The following is a 12,223-nucleotide window of genomic DNA, read 5'->3' on the forward strand; positions in this document are numbered from 1 at the left end:
GGCTTTGTGACTTCTGCCGTTCCCATTAGATATGGCTGTGCCAAGAAGGAAACTATGGCAAAGAGCAGTTCGATATGTCCATGTTCTCTCAGCTGGAAGGAACAGAGCATATTATAGCCTCTTGGCAGGGGTGGAATCCTTCTCTGCTCATGACTGCCACCCCCTGGGCCAGCTCCATGCCTGCTACAGGCTCCTGGTCAATGCTGACCAGGAGTGTGTGCTGCAGGAATACCGGGGCCTCAGCACCTTTGCTGTACCTGAGGATGCTTCTCTGCTTTGAAGAGGAATGAGGGCCAAACCTTCCTCCCTGGAGCTCCGTCTGTCCACTCCATCTGCTCTGCTTCACCACCTCTCCTCCCTATAGTGCACCATGTGGACTCCAACTTACAGCTTTTTGTAGGCAAAGGAAAACAAACCTCTGACCTGACTGAGAAAGAGGAAGAGTGGACTGAGAGAGGGGAAGACCGATGAGAAAGGAAGTGTTGAACCCCATGAAAACAAAATGTGCCCAACAGCACATCCCCAGAGCAAGATTTCCTTGACAGGCCAATGCTCTGGGTTTTCACTTAACTTGCACTGAGAGTGAACAAAGGGGTGTGTCATAAAGGGCCAGATCACGTGAGGAATCAGCTGATGCCGCAGCTAACAAAAGATGTGTGCACCCTTAGCTGGGTGCACTGGAGGAGGGAGAAGCTCACAGGACTCGTCAGTCTCCTGCCAACAGTGAGGACAGACAGCATGAGCACAGCCGGAAAAGTAAGAAAAAGACCTTCCTATTGGAAACATAGTCTCATTAATGTGCAAAAAGATGCAGATTCCTAACTTAGCAATAACATGCATTGAAACGCAATGTGTAACATATGCTATAGCACAGGATATGCACTGAACTACAGCGCTACTAAATATCTTTTTAACAAGAGTGCATAGACTCTAGATCTGGGAGCATCCTCACCTCCTCATTAACTTTCCAGTACCAGGAATTTATTCTAAGCCAACTGTGACTACTTTGGAAATAGAAAGTTTTAAAAAGATCTTTCATGGAGAGTCTGTATTTATATTAAGATATAATAGCGTGCTATTCTTTGTAGTCATATATTTCTTATGAAAACAGAAAATTAAGTCTGACAAGAGTTTCATAAGAGGAATTTGACTCGGGGAACTTAGTAAAACTGTCTCCATAACCTTTAGATAAAATTTCTGACAAGAGGTGGATTGATTTCACAGCATTAGGATCATCCCACTCAAGTAAGATTACATTCCCACTCAAATTGTGATTTGGAGGAGTCTATAACAGCACAACTCACAATATTTCTAGAAATTCTATAGAACAGTCTCTTCTTTCTTCAAAAAAAATGCAGTTTTTACATAAAATTAATTCTAAGAGAAACTGAACAACTTGTTAACACTAAGAATACACAATATGTTACTAAGTTTTCCATAAAGTCACCTTCCTTATGCCATCCCTGTCTGGTACCAAGGCATGCAAGCGCCGTTCAGTGTAATTAGTTATCTGTGCTATGTAATTGCTTAACTACAAAAGCCCATGTTTCTATTGGCACAGGTGCTATTTTAGGAGTGGGTCAAAAGCCCAAGAACTCATAGTGAGAACTGGGTGCTGGAAAGTGCAGAGGCTTCTGCATACACTGTGTGACATGATTCGGTATTGAAAAGATGGGTTGAGAATCACAGAAGGGGCCAGTGGCCAGTATTCCAATTCCTTTTCTTTTCTTTCACGACTGGGTATGTTTAGGATGACATTTGACATTTCAAAGAAAAGCAGTAAGGAAAAAAGAGTGACCGAAAGAGTTAAAGGAAACAGTGAATTCACCAGGCTTTGAGGGGCAGCAGCAAAAACAGCAGTGTGCGATCATTGGTTTGTGTTTATACTGCCTAGAACAGCAAAATAACACCGTAGCCAGGCATAGTAGAACAAGCCTAAAATTCCAGCACTAGGAAGGCCCAGGCAGAAAGGTTCCTAGTTCAAAGCCAGCCTGGGCTGCGTATTAGAACATTGTCTCAGAAATATTCAGCCTGGGTGTTAATTCTGTAATAGAGTACTTGCCTAGAATGCACAAAGTTCTGGGTTCTGTTAATAATAACTTAGAATTAAATATACACCCAATGATTTCAGTGAAACAATACTTTCCAGAACAGTACCAGTGACTATCAAGAAAAAAAAAAAAAAAAAAAAAAAAAAAAAAAAAAAAAAAAAAAAAACAGTGCAAGCATGGCCTGAAAGAGCCTACACTAAGTCATCGTGGTGTGTTACATTTAGTTGCATTTTCCTGACCTTGGGCTAAGGTGTCACACGTTTTTAAGGGTAGTTTTAACTCTTTGTAAATGAGAAGAGTTTGTTTCTATGTAACAGTGGGTGGCAGAGCCGGGACAGATGCCTTACATTTAAAATAGAAAGGATACAATTGCTTTAATTGCAGCTGAAGTGACCCTTTATCTTCCAGGTAATCAAGTGCAAAGCGGCTGTGCTCTGGGAGACTCATAAGCCTTTCTCCTTCGAGGACATAGAAGTCGCACCCCCCAAGGCCCATGAAGTCCGCATTAAGGTAAAGACCCTTCTCAGTGTCTACAAAGTTAGGTTTGAAAAACTTAGGAAATGCTCCATAGACACACCCAAAAAATCCATTAACAGCCCCTTTAAGACAATTATCCTGCCGATGAATTAATCTGTTGCTAAGGCAAGCTATTGATATCAGCTGCTAAAAGTTTGAAGTGACTAAAAAGTACGTTTAACATAATCCCTGAAAACTTTTTTAAAATGTTTATGTGTTTGTAAAGTGCTAAACATCTTGATTCCCAAAGCAATTAATATTAGGTCATTTCTTGGTGCTCATTTTTTATTTCTATTTCCATAATACAGCATGCATTTTTATATATTGCATAAAATACATTTTTAGGGTCACTTACTTTACAGGATGATCATTAATGTTTAAGCTGTTTAACTGGGAAAAGAGATGAACTCACAGGAAAATCTTGGACCTAAATTGAATCTTTGGAATTTGGAAGCACTAGGGATTGTTAGCAAGCTCCTCAGAAGCACAATTTCAAAATAGGTGTGTTAAACCTCCACGGCTGCAAACTTGGCTGAGTAAACTTTATCTCTAATCTGTAGATGGTGGCCACCGGTGTCTGCCGCTCAGATGATCACGTGGTTAGCGGAAGCCTGGTTGTACCTCTTCCTGTAATTCTAGGCCATGAGGGAGCTGGTATTGTGGAGAGCGTTGGAGAAGGGGTGACTTCTGTAAAACCAGGTACAGAATTCACCCTCATGGCTTGTGTTTTGGTTCTGATCCCAAGAGCATACCCCCCAAAAGAGGAGTCTCCTCCTCCACGTGCCTCAGTCCTGTCACATCCAATCATGCCTTTCCTCTTTCAACATCTATATGTTATCTACTGGATGTCAGCCGCCAAGTTAGAGTCTCCAATGTGACGATCAGGAAGCACCGTGCCCATAAGAATGGAGTTCACAATCTGCTGACTTCTGCTTTAGTGTCTCTGAGCACCATAGACTTTCAAGACCCAAACAGACTTACAAATGGGGCAAGAGCAAAACATATAGGTTCAGGTTCTGAATGTCTAGATGTATGGAAGCTGTTTGGTGCTGAGTTCAGAGACCCGACTGCTTGCCTCTCTTGCGGGATGCCTCTCTTGCAGGATGCCTCTCTTGCGGGATGCCTGTCTTGCGGGATGTCTCTCTTGCGGGATGTCCTACATTTAACCACATTGCGTCAACATGATGGCTTCTTCTTCTCCTATATATGCTTCCTTCTTGAATACAGAAAAAAAATATATCAGAGGAAACCAGAGGGAAAAGCATAGCTAAAGGCCTCCAAACATAAATACCTTTTTATTAACACTAATTGTAGCTGAAGGTGGTAGGTTGCACATTACTTATATTTTTATTTTAATGTTGTATTTTCTGGAGGTAAAGGGTGAGTAAAAATAAATCCTCCATGGTGTCATCCCACATTCATTTTATCTATAAAACATAATAATCAAGCCATTAATTTGGTTCAATAGCATAGGTAGCATATGTGATTTAAAAACAAAAATTATGTCCATCTCCAAAAAGACCACTTTAGCCAATACAATGAGACTTCTCTTCCATTCCAAATAATCAGAAAACAAGAAAAGACCCAGTCTTGCTTGAGTTAAGCTTTTGGTATTTCCTTTAGTTGAAAAAAACTAACAGTAAAATGATACCTTTACTTTTCAGAATGCTTTGTCTATAGCTGAAAAATCAATGATTAATAAATAATTATCTTTTTAAAAGTCACCTTTTATTTCTTAGGGAAAATATCTAATTCATTTTTAAGAACTGAGATTTTCAAAGCAAATTGTCACATCTTTGTCACATTTTATTATGCTTCCTCAAGAAATAACTAAGATTATTTTTTAAAGTATTCATTTCATAAGAGAGACATAGTCACTTTGAAAAGCCAAAACCTAGGCGATGGAGAAATGATTCAGTGGTTAAAGCCACATCCTGCTCTTCTAAAGTACCCAGTTGGACGATTCACAATCACCTGTAACTCCAGCTACAGGGCACCCAACGCCCTCTGCTGGCCTTCAAGGGCACCCACACACAAATGGCATACCCAGGGTAGGTTGGGGGGAAGGAGAAAAGGGTGATCTGTGTTTGGTATGTAAAATGAATAGAAATCTCTTAATAATAATAATAATAATAATAATAATAATAATGAAATGTTAAAAAAAACTTTTTAAAAAGTAAAACAGTAGCTATCAAGATTCTCATTTTAATTTTATCTTAACACCAAGTTTAATTTGTTTTATTTTATTTATTTATTTTTATGTTTGGTTTTTCAAGACAGGGTTTCTCTGTGTAGTTTTGGTTCCTGTCCTAGATCTCACTCTATAGACCAGGGTGGCCTCCAACTCACAGAGATCCGCCTAGCTCTGACTCCCAAGTGCTGGGATTAAAGGGATGTGCCACCACTGCCTGGCTTTGTTTTATTTTTATTATAAAATACTTCTCATTTTGTATTTGGTTTTATTTTAGTTTTATTGTAACTATTCTACAAAATATCAGATCTCTCCAACATCTAATGGGAAGTTAGCAACTCATTGCAACTAAGGTATCTATTTTTACTTAGCAGTGAGAGTACCCAAGGTTTGATTAGGCTAACATGTGCAAAGCCCCCAAGAGAAACTGGAGCACACACATAACAAAAGTTAGCTGCTGATTATTGGAAATGGCTGCTTTTACATTTCCTTTTTCTCTTTGGGAATCTTCAGGTACATATAAACCTGGATGAATAGCAAGGCTGGGAGGCAATGACCCATGCACGACATAGTGTGGTGGGGCCCTATCTCTTGGAGACCTTTCAAAGACATACTTCTCTACATGTAAGCTTCATGTTCTTGCCTTATTAATTCAAGTCATTTTCTTGTTCCCCTCCAGGTGATAAAGTCATCCCACTCTTTTCTCCCCAGTGTGGAAAATGCAGGATTTGCAAGCACCCAGAATACAACTTCTGTATGAAAAATGAGTAGGTTTCTTACTGTCTTATTGCACAATTAGTTTGCACACTGGTTTTATTCTGTCTCATGTCCTTTGTATGCCTGTGTTTCTCTGGGCAGTTTGACGAAGCCTCGGGGGATGATGCTTGATGGCACCAGCAGGTTCACCTGCAGGGGGAAGGCAATTCACAACTTCATCAGCACCAGCACTTTCTCCCAGTACACTGTAGTAGATGAGATGGCAGTGGCTAAAATCGATGCGGCTTCACCACTAGAGAAAGTCTGCCTCATTGGCTGTGGGTTTTCAACTGGTTATGGCTCTGCTGTCAAAGTCGCCAAGGTAGGATGGACAGTGGCCCATGGACTAAGCTACATGCATAGTGTTGGGACCAAAGGGGAAGCAATTGCTCACAGGCATCAGAGGGTGCTTTTATAAAAGAGAAATAAGCCTCTCCAACTCCAGCGAGAATTCACTCCACATACTCAAGAAAAGTGAGGAAAAGCTCTATAATAATATGCACCTAGTTCTGGCTAGTTCCCAAAGAGAAACTGGTCTCTCATAGAAATTATTGAAACTTATATAGATAGCTCTTGAGCTGTAGCATTTTACATGTGCAAATTTCTGTTAGGTCCCAGTCCCAAGATACACTGAACATGTTTTAAAGAGCAGAACCTGGCAAGCCTGGCCATTTTGGACAAGTGGGAGATTTATAAAGCAGAGATGTGTCACTGTTATTTCTAAAACAAGCCGAAGTGGCTTATCTGTTTAAACAGGAGGCCTGAGTAAGCTTATGTGCAAGCCAGGGGTACTTGTGATTATGGATTTCAATCATTATTATTAAAATACAGCTTTTGTTTCAGTACTTTTCATTTGCTTCTTTAAAACTTCAGGCTTAAAGCCCCACAAAGATTACTTTGGTCTCATGTTTTATTTTTTAAAGTTTCATATCCGTTTTCCTATTGCTTTAAGCCAGAGATGACTTCTGAATGCTTCCCAGCTGAATTCTGCTCTCATTACCCTGGTTGTGAAGCCTGAAAGTCAGTGAAACAAGGAATTAAGGATAGAAGGGAGTTGGATTACAGTGTAGTCTCCTGGAGTAACTGTGATCATTTGTTTCATTTATACAAATTGCTTTTGTGTATGTGTAAAATGTTACTGTGTGGCCCTTGAAAGTCATTTCTATGTCGAGTTCAAAGCTTGTCCAGTACAGCTGTTCTCAACTGGGTTTTCCATTGGAATAGGGATGGGGTTCCAGCTGCAGAAATTCCAATTAATTGGCAGAAGCTGTTACTGGATCCTGAGGGGAGAAAAACTCTCCAGACATGTCTAAAATAGAGCAAATTTTGAGAGCCAATAATGTACCCCCCTTCATGCAACTGTAGCCAGAAGAGGTTTGGCTAGCAGAGGGTCTGAGTAACCACAAGAGAGGACAAAGCAAGGGGCCTTGTACAGCATGGAATACTTCCTAGTAATCACTGTTTGGTCCATCTTTCTCGTTTTCTGGAAATATAGGTGACCCCAGGCTCCACCTGTGCTGTGTTTGGCCTTGGAGGTGTTGGTCTGTCTGTCATCATTGGCTGTAAAACAGCAGGAGCAGCCAGAATCATCGCTGTGGACATCAACAAAGACAAGTTTAAGAAGGCCAAAGAACTGGGTGCAACTGAGTGCATCAACCCTCTAGACTATAGCAAGCCCATCCAGGAAGTACTGCAGGAAATGACAGATGGAGGGGTGGACTTTTCCTTTGAAGTAGTCGGTCGACTTGACACCATGGTATGTTCTGTGGCATGCCTTGAGATCTGTCCTTCTGCCATCGATAATGTACTCTAGACAGCAAAACCTCATAGAGAAAGCTGCCTTTGAGTGGCAGTTTTCTGTCTCCTGTGTCCTACTCTGATTACTTAATTTAGCGTTAAGATAAGCCTTTCATTTTGTCAGTTCTACAAAGTTGCCTCAAGTAATAACCCTCCTCCTGTGAGTCACTTGCTGTTTCCCTGTTTACTCATCTTAAATTGGGTTGTCAGTTGATTCGATATTCAAAGGTCTGATAGTCACCTGTTCTGAGGACATCTGGTTTTTTTAAATGTCGTATTTCAAAATCAAAAGACCAGTAATCATGTATCTTTGAGGATTGTGAATCCTTCTTTACCATAGAATGTTTAAAAAACAAAAACCAATGGAAAGGTGAAAACTTCCTGGATGTCTGCATATAATAGGATAATGTAAAACCAATGCATACTTTGGAGGCCTAGCCACTTAAAACATGCCCATCCTTGATATAAGCACCAGACTGGGACTCATTAAAAGGGAGTTTGACGTGGATAAGAGACAGCTTCTGATGTAGTCATCATTACATCAAAATTTCTGGCTCAGAGTACAAGCTTGTAATTAATATAAAAATTGCATTTAATGGGCAAAGTACAAAATAAAAGTACAAAATTATAATTACTGGACAAAGGAAAAGTGAATTAACCAACTCCTAGATTGCCTGGAAGTTATGTGATGAGGGAACAATATTCTCCTTGGAGGACCCAGACTTTACACGCCCACAATGAGAATTGCTTCTGTATTACTTTATAAGGAAGAATTAAACATAAATTCATTCATCCACTCTTTCATTCAAAAAATCTTTCTGTATATTTCTTCATATGACATGAAACTGCATATCATGAAACATGTACCACAAGAGAATCCACTTTAAATATTGTTTTTATTCCAGATTTCTTCCTTGTTAAGCTGCCATGCAGCATGTGGTGTAAGTGTCATTGTGGGGGTGCCCCCTAATGCCCAAAGCCTCTCTGTGAACCCCATGTTGCTACTGATGGGAAGAACCTGGAAAGGAGCAATATTTGGTGGTATGTATTGACAGCTAAGAATCAAGTTCTATACGTGTTCTGTGTGTCAAGGTGGACATGTGGATGAGTGTGGAGGCCAGAGAACATTTGATGTCATTACTCGGGAACCATTTGCCTTGTTCTTTGAGACCCCAGGGTCACAGTGACTCACTGTCAGGCTAGCCTTCCTGGCCAGCCAGTCCCAGGAATTCACCAGTTTCCTCTCTGGAAATTACCTGGAATTACAAGCTCTTCTAGAACTCAATCAGCTGTTTATTGTTGCTGGTTTTTGCTTTTTATTCTGGAGATGAAATTCAGCTGCTGTTACACCATCTTCCCCACCTCTGCCCCTGCCCCTGAAAGTAACAGTCCAGACAGGCAGCCATTGAAGAGAACTCTTAAAAATTGTGATGGGGATGCTGAAGTGTAGCTCCTCACAGTTGGTGGCTTCTGGTGGGGGTAGAGGTGGGGAAGGACTCAGTTTTCTTTAAGGGACTGGCCACTGGGAGTTTGACCATGCTCCAGTGAGGATATAGGCAACACAAATTGGGCTTGGCATATTTTTTTTCCATTGGGAGATGTCACAAGGGTTGAAGGTGGAGCTGGGAGGGCTGGGAAGTGAGTTTAATTAGGGTGCATTATGTGAAATTCCCAGATAATCAATAAAAATATTATGTCAGAAACAAACAAACCAACAAAAAGGAACTTTATTAACTGAGCCACCTCCCCAGCTTTGAGGATCAAATTCTTTTTTCAGAATTTCTTTCCTTTGGTAACAGCAAAGGTCAGGTTTTATAAAAATCATGGAACATGAAAATCACTGTTCTCATTGTACCAAGAGCTAGCACAGGAAATCCCAAGACAGCCTTCTCTGTGTCTCCACAAACTAGCTGGGGCTTTTCTGGCTCATGTCTTTGTGAGGCCTCAAAATGCCTCATAGGATGCAGAAAACCCACGGCAGTAATTTATGCCTCCAATCATGTCCTAAATTTGGACAGCTCCCTTACTTTGGGTATACATGTCTGCAATATAACTTCTCTAGAAGAAAAGAACTAAAAAGCTGCCTTCATTAGCCAGGGACCCTGCTTATCAGTGCAGCATATTATAAGAATGTTAATGCAATGCAGAATGTGTTTGAGCCCCCCCCCCCCCATCTGTTGCTCAGGTGGTAGCCTGTGGACTACCGCACTTTTGTGAAATTTGGTTTCTTTGGAAAGGTTCCTATCTAAGTCTCCTCCCTGCCCCTGGCTGGATCTCATGGTGATGCTGTTCTCCTTTCAGGCTTTAAGAGTAAAGATTCTGTCCCTAAACTTGTGACTGACTTTATGACTAACAAGTTTCCACTGGAGCCATTAATTACCCATGTTTTACCTTTTGAAAAAATAAATGAAGCATTTGACCTGCTTCGTGCTGGGAAGAGGTAAGCTTTAAGATTATTTGTATTGGGGCAGGTGAGGGAAAAAAGGATTATTTTTATGGTAGGGGAAATGGCTAACAGAAAAATGATGGAGAAATGCAGAAAGAACAAAAATGGGTGCCTGGCTTCTGTAACCAGTTCAGGCTCTGCACACAGATGTATGGCCTAGGGTGATTTACAAACATAAACCTCAATCTTCACAGTTTCTAAAAAGGACAAAATATGATAGCCTGCCTCATAGTGCTGCTGTTTAGGATGAAGTTTAAGTGAGAAAATGCCTAAAATCTTCTACAAAGTATATGGCAAACAGCGAGAATGAAATGCCTGTCATTACCCACTGTTACATCTTACACCAGGCATGCAGACTTTCAATATTATTTAAGAATGCTAACTTAAGACCAAAATAGAAATGGCAGTCATATTAAGATGTTCTGTGAGTTTAGAGCTGGAGAGAAGGCAAGAGAGACCAGAAAAAAGTGGCTTGCCCATTTCTAGACTTGACCATGGTCACAAGGATGGGTATGGGATAGTTGTGAACCTGGATGGATTTTCACTGAGACTCATAACATATTCTTTATTCATTCACATGGGGACTGTGAATTTTGGAAATGTGGAAACAACATCTTATATTTTGTATTTCAGTATCCGTACTGTCCTGACGTTCTGAGACCATATTGATGCCTTCCTACTCCTGACTCAACCACCCCACTGAATCACAGCACCAGCCATATCACAGTGTTAATTTTGTTCCTTAGAGACACTGCCAATAAAGTACTCATGTAAGCGTTCCACAAGAAACTGAATTTTTTATGAAATTGTTTTCAACCACAAGCAAGAGCTACCACACCATCAGCTGGGGAACTGGAGGGCACCAAGTCTTCCTTCTTACTTGATTGACCTAGGGCGTCTTTCCTGCTGGGGACAGTGTGTCTTGTGACATCTTGCGTTCTTTACTCTCTGGAATCTGCAGTCACTGAAATTCAGTGGAACAGAGAGATCTTCCTACCCTAGGTCACACAGGACGACCTATGTTCTCAGCCTTCCTGACACTTTCTGTCTGTACTTTCTTCTTTAGGAAATGAATGAGAATGGAGTAAACACCACAGCATGCCAGTGAAAATGTAACTGCTAAATAAAAGCAAGTCTGAAATAACGACTCAGCACCTCCAGAAATAGTACGGGGGGGGGGGTGGGGGTGAGATTGGAGGATGGGCTCCAAGTTATTCTTCTGGTATTAACAAGCTGTGGTAGGGCTAGAGAGCCACAGTTCTGAGAATGTTATTCCAGAGCTGAAGAAAGAACAAGCTGGCACTTGTTTCTTAAGTCACTTATCAGCCATTCTGTTACTCCATGCTGTTGTAACCATACTGAGAACTCCCTATAAAGGCTAAAATGACAACTTTATCCAGGCACATTAAATGCTGTCTGTCAAATATCTAACAGTATCCAAGAAGTGGATCATTGCATAAAAAGAGAAAATGGTGAGATAAAGATGGCAGTAAAACAGGGGAAGTTTAGCTGCGGTCAATACTCTCCTGAGGAGATGTATGTGCACTTGTATGAACAGGTACATGGGTTTTGGGAGATGTGTGTGCACCTGTAAGAATATATATACATGGCATGTCATTCTCTTGGGACTTGAGGCCAGAAAACAGTCTGTGGGGGCTGGAGAGATGGCTCAGCAGTTAAGAACACTGGTTGTTCTTCCAGAGGTCCTGAGTTCAATTCCCAGCAACCACATGGTGGCTCACAACCATCTGTAATGAGATCTGGCGCCCTCTTCTGGCCTGCAGGAATACATGCAGGCAGAATACTATACATAATAAAATAAATCTTTTTTTTTTTTTTTTTTAAAGTTTAACTGTTAAAAAAAAGAAAGAAAGAAAAAAAACAGTCTGCCCGGCACTGCTGTATTGTATCAAGGGAGCCCAGAGCTCTCGCTGTCTCACAAGACTAAATGAGAGCAATGGGGGAGAGAGAGAAATGACTGGTTTCAGCACCTCAACCTGCTTCTTCCAGTATCAGCATGTCAGTAACATAGTCACTGTATAACTATAGAACTATCAAAGTCACACAGATCACTAGATAACCACGCACACAAATGTGTGCCTCTGTGTGTGTGAGTGTGTGAGTGTGTGAGTGTGCATGAGTGTGCGTATAAGTAACACAGTAACTGTATAACTATCAAAGCAGTCAGATGGATCATTGGATGACCTGTGTGTGTGTGTGTGTGTGTGTGTGTGTGTGTGTGTGTGTGTGTGTGTGTGTGTGTTCACACTCGCACATGCCCTCTCATGAAGTCAGAGGTCAACACTGGGTATTATTCACTGATACATGAACACTAAGTCTATGACATTCCCACCCATCCCTCACTCTCCAGCTCCTCCCATGTTCCCTTCTCCCCAAATTAGGAACCCTCTTTAATTATTGTTGCTACACATATATGCGTATTATCTTAGGGTTTCCATTGCTGTG

At 41.0% G+C, this 12,223-nt stretch overlaps 1 protein-coding gene across 2 annotated transcripts; it reads left to right on the forward strand.

Moving 5' to 3' along the window:
- The first annotated feature begins 617 nt into the window (after window positions 1-617).
- On the forward strand, window positions 618-10,841 carry Adh1c (alcohol dehydrogenase 1C (class I), gamma polypeptide). Of its 2 annotated transcripts, XM_036191536.1 has the most exons (9): window positions 618-756; window positions 2,460-2,561; window positions 3,128-3,266; window positions 5,438-5,525; window positions 5,617-5,836; window positions 7,010-7,270; window positions 8,217-8,352; window positions 9,613-9,751; window positions 10,391-10,546. In XM_036191536.1, exons 1-9 carry the CDS (start codon window positions 634-636, stop codon window positions 10,413-10,415), a joined length of 1,233 nt encoding a protein of 410 aa, XP_036047429.1. In that variant the 5' UTR covers window positions 618-633; the 3' UTR covers window positions 10,416-10,546. The 2 variants fall into 2 exon arrangements, with proteins under 2 accessions (XP_036047429.1, XP_036047430.1); XM_036191537.1 differs by lacking the exons at window positions 618-756; window positions 3,128-3,266 and having other exon boundaries at window positions 2,505-2,561; window positions 10,391-10,841.
- Window positions 10,842-12,223: the final 1,382 nt, after the last annotated feature.

The sequence above is a fragment of the Onychomys torridus genome, chromosome 6 (genome assembly GCF_903995425.1).
Source record: "Onychomys torridus chromosome 6, mOncTor1.1, whole genome shotgun sequence".
Lineage (NCBI taxonomy): Eukaryota > Metazoa > Chordata > Mammalia > Rodentia > Cricetidae > Onychomys > Onychomys torridus.

Excerpts from the sequence above, each read along its gene's own strand:
- Adh1c (XM_036191536.1), top strand. The coding sequence starts at position 634 with ATGCCGCAGCTAACAAAAGATGTGTGCACCCTTAGCTGGGTGCACTGG. Across the intron at positions 5,526-5,616 it reads AACTTCTGTATGAAAAATGA|TTTGACGAAGCCTCGGGGGA; the intron begins GTAGGTTTCTTA and ends TTCTCTGGGCAG. Across the intron at positions 9,752-10,390 it reads CTGCTTCGTGCTGGGAAGAG|TATCCGTACTGTCCTGACGT; the intron begins GTAAGCTTTAAG and ends TTTGTATTTCAG.